At 34.6% G+C, this 12,952-nt stretch overlaps 1 protein-coding gene across 1 annotated transcript; it reads right to left on the bottom strand.

The window, feature by feature from the left end:
- Nucleotides 1-200: 200 nt before the first annotated feature.
- On the bottom strand, nucleotides 201-12,874 carry LOC105633726 (exocyst complex component SEC3A). The gene is made up of 25 exons (XM_012216366.4): nucleotides 12,553-12,874; nucleotides 11,581-11,651; nucleotides 10,901-10,981; nucleotides 10,682-10,749; nucleotides 7,534-7,636; nucleotides 7,272-7,417; nucleotides 6,859-6,976; nucleotides 6,484-6,588; nucleotides 5,888-5,989; nucleotides 5,657-5,794; nucleotides 4,893-5,021; nucleotides 4,730-4,810; nucleotides 4,557-4,631; nucleotides 4,168-4,341; nucleotides 3,903-4,080; nucleotides 3,759-3,823; nucleotides 3,366-3,536; nucleotides 3,201-3,280; nucleotides 2,840-2,921; nucleotides 2,614-2,711; nucleotides 2,393-2,501; nucleotides 2,211-2,279; nucleotides 1,412-1,477; nucleotides 1,246-1,335; nucleotides 201-517 (listed from the first exon to the last, which is right to left on the bottom strand). The coding sequence occupies exons 1-25, from the start codon at nucleotides 12,725-12,727 to the stop codon at nucleotides 407-409; spliced, it is 2,685 nt and encodes an 894-aa protein (XP_012071756.1). The 5' UTR covers nucleotides 12,728-12,874; the 3' UTR covers nucleotides 201-406.
- Nucleotides 12,875-12,952: the final 78 nt, after the last annotated feature.

The raw sequence follows: 12,952 nt of genomic DNA, 5'->3' as shown, positions 1-12,952 counted from the left end.
TATCAAATAACTGCTACATATGACTAAACTGCTGGCAGTTAATATACTTTAAATTTAAGTCACCCCAGCTGATCATTAAATTAAATAAATACTAAAACTGCAATCATCAGATATTATTAATGTGTTGAAATCGACTGATGTTGTATTTAAAGAGACAAGGATATTAATAAAGACAAAATTAGAAATTAGACACAACATGATAAACAAAATTTGACTCGTAGATTATTATTATGATTAGCAAGTTCCACACAATGCAATTCAACCACTGATAGTCAGTCAGTCCAATGAATCAATAATAGGGAAAATTTTTTGACCAAACAAAAAAGAATAATTACATGAGGGTGATGATGCTCTACAATGAAGAAAACGTCTAGGAATTATACAACATAACTCTCTTTACAAAGTTTTACATGGTCGCCAGAAGATCTCTCATTTCAGTTGCAGAGGGTATTGTTTCGTTGGGATAGATCTTTGCAACAAGTTGGACAAAACTGTCATACTTGTCCAAAAACTCCTTCTGTCAAGTCATCAGAATGTAGATGTAAGTAATTTCAACAAAATGCATTTCTGACTTTATGAATGGTCTACCAAAAAAATCCAGCAATTAATCCTTAACAGCATAAGAAAAGCTACAATTATATTAGAAAGCAAACCTTCAGAAGTAAAACAAGTTAAGCGAAATCATTCACTTAACCCATCAGAATATAACTATGAAAAGGCTCAATTTCAATGTGAACCGTTAAGCCCTTCATGTCATGGAGTTTGTACAAAAACCAGCTAAGTGACATAACTGGCATGTTTTTCCATACTGATACCCGAACATTTAGAACTTCCAAGTTCCAATAACTTCTGAGCTGCCATTCACACGACTTTTCACATTTTTCCATTATTATATATTGAGTTCCATTCTTGACAAACATAAAAGTGCAGAGAAGCATTATTTTCATATCAGAGGCTTCCTAGGAACCAATTGCCAGATGTCCTACGGCAGACTAGAGACTGTGGGACAACTATCTTATATCACTGTAGAAATGCATTTCCTTTATGGTTACAAGACTTCAATTCATAGAAGGGTCCTCCCCTCACTGATCATAAGTGTTTTAACCAGCCCATCAAGAGCTTCCTAAAACCACTTTTACTGGCAATTTAGTTAATTCTTTGTTCATAGAAAAGAAAACCCATTAGTTGTAATGCTGATTGGCTTTGAGAAATCATTCAGTAATGAAGTCTAACATGGGAACATACCTTGCATTTATCCCATAAAGAAGGTAGCAATTCCTCCGAAGTTAAGTTCTTTTGCAACTTCTTATACATTGCACTGATAGACTTGTCAACCTGCCGATAAGCCAATTAATTACAACACTTCCTTTGGACTAGGGGCAACACGTTTTGGGGTCATTAAGGGACTTACCCCAGATAAACTAGCCTTCAACATCTTCCGTAGATCCATTTTTGACAATCCAAGCTGGAAAGGAATCTGAAACAAAAATTCAGAATCAAGAGTTGATCAGTGAAGCATTGCACATCAATGTTCAAAGGTGGCATAGCACATAAGTCTCATTATAAGATAAGAAAAACTTTGACTGCCAAAAAGAAAACATCTAGAATCATAAATTCATGCTTCTTCTTATTACTGTTCAGAAAATTGAATAAACACCTTCAATTCTAGACAACCTAAAAGAAAACCCAATTGGAAATTTCTTTGAATTTTGATTGGAAATTTGTTTTGCTATCATAAAATTTTATTACTCACCTTATTGAAACTACTCTAAAATACAATCCATTCACAGATAAGCTAATTGTGTGCTGGTGGCAAGTGTACCTTTAGTATGTGAATAAGGAAAAAGTGGGAACATCTCACTGATAATAAGAATGACAAATGCACTCAAACATGAAGATAAATAGAACAACTCCAAAAGAAACAATGATTTGGTTCATATTCCAACTTCCACGAAGCATGTTCAAAAGAAATGTACAGCTATTTCACTTCTCGCCCAAAAGAGTTGCAGGAGATATATTCACCAAACTCCATTACTTGCCAAACAAAATTCTTAGAAGTAAAATACTCTTGATATTTAACCACCTGAATTCTCCATATTAAAGTTAATAATGTAAAAAATAGGAAAAGCATTTTCATGCAGAATTTCAGTATGATGGTTACAGATATAAATTATTAACTATGGATAACATGTAATGTCCAAAATACTAACCTCTTCTGGTGTAATTGTGTACATCAAATCCTCGATTCTGCGGGCAAACTGGAAAAGCCGTTCAAATTGCTAGAAAGGGGAAACAAGGACAGACACCATTGAAAAAAAATGAATGATCACAAATGTAATCGAATTCACAAATCAAATGCAGGAAAGACATTAGAAGAATAAGGATTTCTTACATAATAAATGATCATGCTGATATGACGAACACAAGCTTGCTCATAGGCTTCACTCGCCTGATGATAAAATTTGGCTAAAGTGGGAACAACATTGGCTAGGTCATACAAGCTGCAAGCAACTGCTTTTAATCAGCAGATGTAATTGACCAAAAAGAAAAGGGGAAAAAAAGTTGAATAACCTGAAATTTGCACAAAACAAAAAATAAAAAGAAAACAATTACCTGTTTTGAAAAGCTGCATAGTTCTCCAAAAGAAAAATATCGGCATATTTTGGATCTGTTTGTGCAATTTTCTCCAATGTTACAAACATTATGCTAACCTGTTCCACAAAATTCACCATGTAAAATTGTACCCGAAATGAGGCAGAGTACATGATTCTGACTTTGCACAACAGACTGTAACTGCACAAAATAAGATTAGGAACATGTGCTCAAAAAGATCACTTACAAATTTTGTATAAGCCTGATCAACCAAATCCCTAGATTGTCCCTGAATGTACTGTTCCATACGAGTTGCAAGAGTAGCAAACCTATACAGTAATGAGACCATCTTTATATGATGTAGAATCAAAATTTAAATGACATATAGGTAAGTCATCTATAAAATACAGAACTATTTGGGTCTATTTCGAAATGTCTCACTTTTAAATATGCCAGTCTTCTAAATCACCCCAGAAGCATCAAAATTATTTGCATCAGTTCATTTATGATAAATTGATTCAAGGACATATATTATTCATATTACTTCATATTTCGAAAAGGAAAATATTTGAGTTTTCCTGAATGGACAGAATTTGGATCTCAATTACCTTGGTATATAAGATAAAACCCCCATCTGTCGCACATTACGCTCATTTCTTTCAATCTGATGGCAAGCTTCATCAACAAACTGCAACGCAAATGACTTGGTAAACACAAGGTAATATTGAAATATGTGCTTCCACAAATCATTGCTTTTCGGAGCTGAAACATACACGGCTGAACTGCATAGAGATTCTTGACTCCAGGTCACCAAGTAAGAGACGCACAAATCCTGCAGCATCAGCTTTTTGACCAGAAAGATACTTCTCTGTAATCCCATGCATTGATATGCACCGAAGAGGATCGATCTTATATGCCCAATCAACAACAGCATAAAAATCTTCCTAAAATTCATTAAATGGAGAACTTCTACAAGTCAAAACCAAGAATTTTGAAGTAATTGACAAATTTGCTATTCAAATCACCAGTAGAGCCTATTGCTACTACTGAACAGTACAATACCCTAGACAAGATGATGTCCAAACAGTACCGACTCATACCAAACAAAACTGTGAGAATTTTATGTAATTTTATCCATATAAGAAACAGCATAAGATGTAGATTACTTGGATTCCATCAAGCAAATCCTGAAGAGACTCATTTAGTGCTGCCAGATCTGCTGCATTTTTACCTACAAAATAAAGTAATTACGCTAAATTCTTTGCAGTCTAGCAGTGGGCAAGCTTCACAATAAAAGTCACAACACAAACTTGAATTGCCAGATTTGTTGTCATTCTCGTCAATGTCCATTATACCCAAATCATCATCGTCGTCGTCCTCCTCCTCCTCCTCACCATTATAACTTCCTCCTTTATTACCATTAGCAAGACCTCCAGGAGGAACAAGGGCAGGAACTTCAAAGCACATGAAGTGTGCAAAAAAAGAACTCTACAGGGTGAACCATGGAAAAAATAAATTATTAATACAAAAGGCAATAACAGTAGCAATTCAACAATTTCTGTAGATAATTACAACCTCATCCACTAGGAGTGGGATAAAAATTGTCAACATTTTGGCATAAGCATCAGAAACTGATGATGTATCTGCAGTATTTGCATTTTGATTGGAACCTGAGGAAGCTTCAAGCCAGACAGTTGGATTTCTTGATGCTTTTGTACTAGCACGAAGCTCATTAGCAAACTCACGAGCCTGTAAATGAATACAAAAAATTTCCAAAACCATAAATTTGATAAGCCATGCTAACAAGAAAACTCTATGGAAAGAATATGCTTCCAAGTGCAAGTATTCAGATCCTAAAGAACCCGTCTTTCAGTCGAGTACATGATAAAAACTTCAAATGCATGCTTAAATAGTTAAGAAGAGTAACTTCATTCTTATCCAGTAAAAGGAGTCTATTGCCTAACCTCTCGACGAAGAAGCAAGTTAAGGGAGCTACAATATGCTTTCCTTAAAGGCCCCAAGCAGTTCTTGTCAAGACTCTGTTAGTAAAAAGGTAAAAAATAGTTCAGAAAAGGGGAAATAAGAGATCCAGACCTATAAACTCTTTAGAATTATGGCAAAGGTTTAGCACATTAACCTTTAAATGTTGGAGAAGGCGAGCATACGTTCTGCATTTGTACCGTAAATCTGCATGATCAGGCCTCTTCAACTGTCCCCGCTGTGCATATGTGATACTCAAAGTTACTAACCCCAATATTATTAATCGCATTGAAGATGAAAACAACAGATATAAAATATACCTGTGAAAAGTAACTCTTGTCACTTATCATGAAATCCACCAAACTAGCAAAGTAGTTTCTTAAGAACTCAGAAGCTCTCCTAACAAATGTAGCTTTTAATATTTGAAGTTCTGCTCGCTTCTCTTTGACCTGTAAAATGTCAGTCAGTACATTAGACAGACGACGCCACAATTTATATTCATAGAGATAGCAATCTCAGGAAAAGATTTGTTTAGCCCTTGCTCAACTCAATTTTGCTGCCTTTAGTATGTGTGTGTGTGTGTGTGTGTTGTCTTTGAAAATAACAGAATAAACTACTTGAAATCATTATATTTTCTCAAAAATTGACAAATAGTATGCAAAAGTTAATAGATATATACATATAGCATTTACTGACAGAAAGATATGATTTTTAAATGACATAAAAAGGGATACCAAACCCCACCCTGCACCTATCCTGCATGTTTTTCCAACAGCTATTCTGATACTTAACAGAATAGGAATGGAAATGGCAAAACCAGCTACAAACCCATCCTATATATCCGTGCAAGCTATAAATTATAGACTCATAATATAGCTCAACAGAAACATTCATTTCACGAGATTAATCCATAAAACTTAATGCAACAAAATACGGTCCATGAATTTGTGTTCTTAGGTTCATAGTGGCATGAAGAACAATGTTGCCACTTGCTGTAGGGCCAGAAATTTAGCAATAGCCCCAAAGTCAGGTTGATTCCTAAAAAATAAATTAAAATAAAATATAAAAGAGGTAGACTACATACAGCATGCATGTTTGCATATGTTGGATCCAGATTAGGTACTTGAAGACCATTTAAAGCGCCAGTTAACCATTCACATGCTTCAATATTCTGAAGCATGCGTGCTTCATCAAATGAACCTCCTGTTAGGCATGCTGCATACTGCAGCCAATCAAAGAAAATGTTAGATGATGAAGAGGCTTGAAAATGTAGACTTAAATAATCTGAAGACAGAAAATTGAAGGAATAACATACTTCAGAAGGAATATGCAAACGTTCAACAAGCTTATCAAGCTCTTCAATGAGTGCTTTGTTATTAACAGACTGCATCTCCAACTTATTATTTCTGGTTTCTATCTGGATAACATCAAGGCAATAAGTATATAGTTAATCATAAACATTATAATTTAACTCAACATATGTACACATCCAATGTGTGCTAGTTGATTTAGAGGCAGAATCAACCACGTAGTTTGGTGTATACATTGTGGCCACAAGCCACTAGCATGACAAATTGAATAATTTCCCCAACTAGCTATTTTATAAAGAACAGCACACAATTGTAAATTTGATAGAGGCAGGAAAAGAGCTGGTTTTCCACCTTAAATAAAAAAATAACTAAATAAACAAATAAAAGAAGAAGATGAAACGCGATACATGAGGGTAATGGTTCAAAAGAATTTAACAAGCAAAATAAGGGGGGGGGGGGGGGGGGGGGTTCTTAACAACACCTACATATATGAAAGCCTGCAACTAGAAAAACTAGTATGCATATTCAAGCAAGAACCAGCATGACATCACAATTCCACAAGAACTATACATAAATACAATTTGTGCAAGCATGTGTTTACCGACTCAATATCTTCTCTCATGTGTCTGAGTTTCACATTGAAGATGCCTAACCATTCATCCATATCATCGACACATATTGTTGCAGCCTCAAGCCCTTGCAGCACCTAAAAAACCCAACAAGCAGCAATAATGGATGACAAGAGTTTTCTATATTACATGAATCCACAAGCAATAATCATAAGCAGTGATATAGAATACCACCAATGAAAGAAGCTGCCAAATATTAAAATAAGTCAACAAGGTAGAAGGAAAATCTACAATGCATATAAATTTATGCCAAAACTCAGCCTTAAAAAAGAATTAGTGAACTCATACATAAAGTTATGGTACTAAAGGAAAAGTTAAAACCCATCACATGATTGCACTATAAATACCTCTTCTATCAGAGGTTCACTTTCTAAGATAGCATGCACATTTGCAGCTTCAAGAGCAAGAAGTTCACGCTTCAACCTTTCAGAAAATGCCTCTGCTTCCCCAATACCCATGACATAACTGCACACAATTGTATTAAAATATTAGAGCAGTAATAACACAGACTCATAATAAAAGAAAAGATGTCATTCAGTAAGATAGAAGCTGTCTTTGACAAAAGAGCTGAAAAATAAATAATAAATAAAAAACACCAGATTAAGCAATGAACAAGTGCCAAAAGTAGGACAAACTGTTCCACAACCAGCACTTGTCATACTTCTCAATGATAATGGTCCGGTTGATAAATGGCGAGATTGAAGAGGATAATTGTGAAACCTAAAGATGCCAACCTCACAATAAAGGAAAAAGAACATACGTATCAAGAAGGGCCTCCATGTCCTCTTCCTCAGCTTGGGAAACAAGTTCCCTTTCAACGCTCACTTTCAAATCACCTTCTGCCACTGCAGCTGCAACAGGCCCATCTTGTAGATTTCTTTGCTTAGAAACTGCAGGTGTATGATCCTACATCAAAAGAGTAAAAGTAATTGTTAGAAAGTAACAAATAACTCATAAAAAGTACTTCCTAAGAGCAATGATACTTGAACGAAGATGGTAAAGTACAAGATCATCGCATGTACCTTAGCCCAAAGTGCCATCTCCACAACATCTAGTCCAACTAATTTGGGAAGACGGCCAAGTACATCTTTGCAGATGTTTAAGATGCAAAATATAAGGCGGTTCCTACAGGAGCAATTGAAATAAAAGAATGTAAAATAGTAGTCCTTAGTAAATTAAATGCAAGAAAAACAAGAATTTGGCAGATAGATCTTCCACTAACCATGTAATATCCTCAATTTTGTAGTTCTTTCTATTTTAGCTTTTTCGATGAATTCGGTTATCCGAATAAAAGGAAAACTTAAAATAATGGGAAACATTATAGATTGAGGATATTAATATTAAGTAAATGAAACATTAATTGATCTTTACAAATCCATGTGAAAGCTTAAAGGAAATCAAAAATGAGTTGAAAGATGAATGACTTCTCGGTAAAGCACGATTTTACCTGAAAAGCCTGAAAAACGGTAATTTCCGTACGATTTTTACCAAGTGGAGTTTAGAATATTAAATACACTTGGTTTATACCTAATAGGACTAAAGTAAAATGATTAAAAAGATTAGAGTGCCAAAGGATGAAGGGAAAACAAAAGGGAGGATTATAGTGCAATTTGCATTTAAAGGACATGGAAGGAATTTTTAATAAAGTTTATTATATAATTTTATTGAAGAAGAGGAAAGAACCACGACACTTCACTCATTGTTGCAGGCCAAACCGTTCAAGAAGAGAGGAGGAGGGTTTTGAGTCAAAACCAAGCAAAAAGAAGGTGAAAATCAAAGAATTTTCAAGTAATTCTTAAGAAAAGGTTAGTTATTTTCACTTCCTCCTTCATTTCTATGGATTACTTTTTGAATTCCATGAACTTTGAAGTGAGGTGCTTGTTTGTGTAATCTGATTTGGTGAAGATGAAGTGATGAGAAGTGATTTAAGGTGATTTAAGATGATTGAAAGTAGTTATGCATGAATTCAAAGTCTAAGTTGCATAAGTCACCAAGATGGATAATTTTGAGTTTGGTTTTGATATTCTATGAACTATGGACTCTGCTATATCTTATATTATGATGTTATTTCAGTAATAGAAGAGTTGGATTGCATGAATTTGTGCTGGAAGTGAGTTGAGAATACTTAAATAAACTTATCATTGTTGGACATGTTACAGTTATGCTGCCTGACATTCAGCTTCTGTAATTGACCTATTTGACTAAGCAAATGAACTCCAAAATTTATGAAATTTGATATGGAGATACGCTGAGATGTTGGGTAGGTCGTGTTAAAATTTAAAGGCCATTGGATAAAAGGAAATGGAGTTATAAGTAAATCACTGCAGGATGCTCAGCATGAGAAAAACTGAACTTCAGATTCTATAATTATGTCATTTAAAAATGCAAATGAGCTTTAAAAATTATGAAATTTTCCATAACAGTACCCTAAGATGTTTGGAACATGCTGTCAAAATTTCAGGGCAATTGAATATGGGGAATTCAAGATATAGTCAACGCAATGCCAGCTACTCAAATGCTGAAATTCTGCATTTCATAAACCTTGAACGAATTTAGCATGCTATTCACTTCTATTGTTTTCATTGTTAGTATTTTGTGTCTAGGATGTGGTTAAGTGTTGGATATGAAGTGTTTCATGCTTAAACTCAGATCATATAACACTTGGACAAGTATAGTGAAAATGAAAGAAAAAGCATGAGACTACATTCTAATGCTTAATTTACATTCTTATAGAAGTGCATGTGTGTACATTGTGTAGTATGATCTTAATGTGAGTATTAATATCATGCTACAGCTGCTGAGAGAAAGGGAGTTGAGGAGAGGGTGATTACTAGAGGAAAAGGGCTAGGGGAGCCATCTAGTTCAGGTTAGTGTATATTATTCCTTTCCTACTTTTATTTAAACAAAATGAAATTGATTTTGCAAAATATTTTCAATGGATTTGCTTTATGAATTATAATTATATTCATAAGTTTTTAAAGAGGAAAAAGATTATTTTGAAAGCATACGACCGAATGATATTTGTAAATGAATTTTATGATTCTTATACTGTGAAAGAGGAGGACATTGGCCAATTGATATCTGTAGTATGAGGGGTGGCCGTGATTGAATGTTTTTAGCAGTGGTTGTGAAATGAAATGTTGTCCATTGTGATTTTGATATTAGTACATAAATGGAATGGTTTAAAAGTCTTACAGCTGATATAGATACGGTTATTACCCCGAATATCATTTCATTTGTTGAAGTTGATATTACGATCGATTGAACATGGATATCATCACTAGATGATATATGATTGATATGAAATTCTCCCTCCATGTTGAGGTTGTAGATTGCTCCCTCTTCTGTTGAAATCATATCACAGATTGAGGTTGTAGATAGCAGGTCTAGATGTGCACATTAGACACTGATGGCCCTCAGAATTGACTCTATAAAAGCTGTAAAGACTATATTATGAATTGATGATTTAAATGGTATTGATTTATTTTGTTTCTTATTTTCTTTACCATGGTGGATTTATGAATTGTCATTCCTTATTATTTTTATTAGTACACCACTAAGCCATATGCTTAGCGATAGTTGCTTTTGTACTATCGCAAGTAAAGGAAAGGAAAAAGAACCAAGAGAGGATCATTTTTATTTGATGTAGATAGTATGCTACTGATGTAGCTATTGTATATTTGACTTCTTTTGGAATATGTATGATGTATTAAACATTAACAGATCATTTATGTATATTTGAGCAGATTCATGTAAATTATGATTGTATGAATTTGAAAATTTATAGTCTATTAAAGTAATTAATTTCTATTATGTATCTAAGATTTGAACAGGACTCCAATATGTAATTAAATCATCCATGGACTTATGGGTTATGGAACCATTTTATTTTATGTTTTTTTTTATAATATGTTTAAGAAATTATATTGAGATTAATATCTACCAAAAGAAGTTATATATATTTAATAACTAAATTATTTTGCTACAAGATATAAAAATGAAGGAATTAAAAGGATTAAGTCCCTTGTAGTATACTTAGTAAGCATTTATAAGAATTAAGTGCTTATTAATTATATTACGGGCGACATGCCATGTCTTACAGTAGGGTAAGGTGTGACAAACCATTCTTTACCCAATATTGAAAAGTGGAAAATTGCCAAAAATGCTTACCTATCATCAACGTTGCGCATAGTCCACTGAGGCGGAGTGACGGTCTGGCTTCGAAGGTTATCAAAACCCTGTAAGTTCAGTAAGAAGCGGCTGATCAAGGAATAGAGCAGGACATTTAAGAATTTTCAAGCAGATTTTTTTCCTTATTTATTAAATTGTTTATTTACTCAACCACATGCATCATAAAGCTTTTTCAAGGAAACAGTAAAAAGGCATTACCAGGGTAAATGTACAGCCACTAGGATCATTAGCTACAACCTCCACCTTAGAAAGATGCTTCAGCTTGTATAACTTTGCAGGCTGCAAGATACATAAAAGATCTTAAAACAATACCTTTAGGAAAACAAAGATATATCATTACCCATCACGGAAAAATGAGTTTCTGCCCTTAGATCTGTGGCTCAATTTGGAGACTTTGTATTTCTCTCCCAAAAAAAAAAAAAGATAAATCCTTCAAATGAAAAATGTAATTGAGCAAGCTTAACAGGCAACGAGGGAAACATTTTATCAGTTTGCAACATAGGCCATAAACAAACTTATTTCCACTTCACAATTTAATTGTAAAATTACATTTAAATACATTTTTTTTTATCAGGATCATCCACTCTTTACCACTTGAGCTAAACTAAAAGTATACATCCCACTGTGGGCATTAGCATGATGAAGATCCGAAATCAAATACCTTAGGGAAGAAGGAAAAACCTAAGGCTAAAACTTTGCCTCCGACAAGACCTATGTGTCTCAATTTGTGCCAGAGGCCCTAAATTTGTGATTAAGGCCTACACAAGATAGCTAGCTTTTAAGGGCAAGGCGAGGTGTCTGAGAATATGTAGTGGCTACTTCTTCAGTGGAACCTTTTTTTTTTCTACTTGCAAATTCTTTGGCCAAATGAAATTTACCTCAAGGACTCCTCCAGTGGAATACTTTAAGACTCGGAGAAATGCTTTAGTTCGTGTAGCCTTGGCTTTTGCTGCAAAACCAAATACTGTCACTGACACAGCCAAATAATGCAATATGATGTCAAAATATTTTTGTGATTTTGTTGATCAAAGAAGAGAATTATCAATAATACAGCATCTGATCTATTCAATATCTTAGTCTAATTCTAGGCTCATAGTTTTCCGTAAAAGGCAGTCAGACAGGAAATTCCAAGCAATGATAAGGTACAACAGACCAACGAACAAATAGGCCCTCAGAAATTCAACTTCAAAAATGAAATTTATAACAAAGCACGTCAAATTCTCCATGTGGAGTGCTAAAAACTTCCCTAAAGCCCAACAATAGGAGTGCTAGAACTAGCATATCAATAAACACTTTTGCTCCACAAAATAACAATTACCACAAGGAATTGTTTTTGCAGCTAAGCCAAATAATATTGGAACCAAGAAATTGCATCATAAAATCGAAGGTCATCTTTTGAATCCAAGAATACGAAGATAACATGACATATTGCAGCTCGTTCAGGTTTCTGAATGACATTGTTTTTCTTGTAAATTTAACCATTTAGGTATCCAAGCAAACAGTGAAAACACTAAAACGCAATGAAGCAAGCTCATTAACAAGGTCAAGGTGTACTCTGTCAAAATCAGGCATTTAGAAATTGGCACAATACAAAATTTGACTGAAGGGACCATTACCAGACATACATACCATCCATTTAATTAAAGTTCAGATTATGAATTTAGTCGATATCAACACCGAGTCCCAGCTACATTTCTAAGAGTATATAGAAGTGACCCAATGTATGAGCTCTATATTCGATTGATACAACAACAAAACCACAATTCAAGGAGAAAGAAATCAGGAAAATTAATTCTGTGCAAGCAGGAATGCGAAAGAAGAGCAAAAACGGGAAAAATAAATTGGCGTACTAGAGATAGCAAGAACCCTAGGCTTGGCCATTTGGCGACCCAATTTGCCGGATTTTCCCCAGATCCCTCGGCTCTTGGCAACACGGATCGACATCACGATCTTCTGCTTGGTGCCTTCGATTGCTGCCTCGCAGGCCCTCCTGAGCTCCTCATCGTCGGCACTTGATTTCGCCATTTCTCGTTTCCTTTCACTCGCTTAGCTCGCTCAGGGGTGAGAGATCGAAAGATTGGGAGAGACAGAGAAAGAAAAAGGGGAAGGAGGGAGAGATCAGCAAGCGTGTCTAATTTTGTAGTGTTTATTTGTTATCTTAATTTCAGTTCAAACATGGCACGGGGTGTGTTAGTTTAGTTTTAATTCATAATTCATTTATCAATTTTCTTATTTGGATGATTTCGTTAT

This window comes from Jatropha curcas, chromosome 9 (assembly GCF_041381405.1).
Source record: "Jatropha curcas cultivar XTBG-Jc1 chromosome 9, XTBG_Jcur_1.0, whole genome shotgun sequence".
Taxonomy (NCBI): Eukaryota; Viridiplantae; Streptophyta; class Magnoliopsida; order Malpighiales; family Euphorbiaceae; genus Jatropha; species Jatropha curcas.
This window is presented reverse-complemented; position numbering and strand designations above follow the sequence as displayed.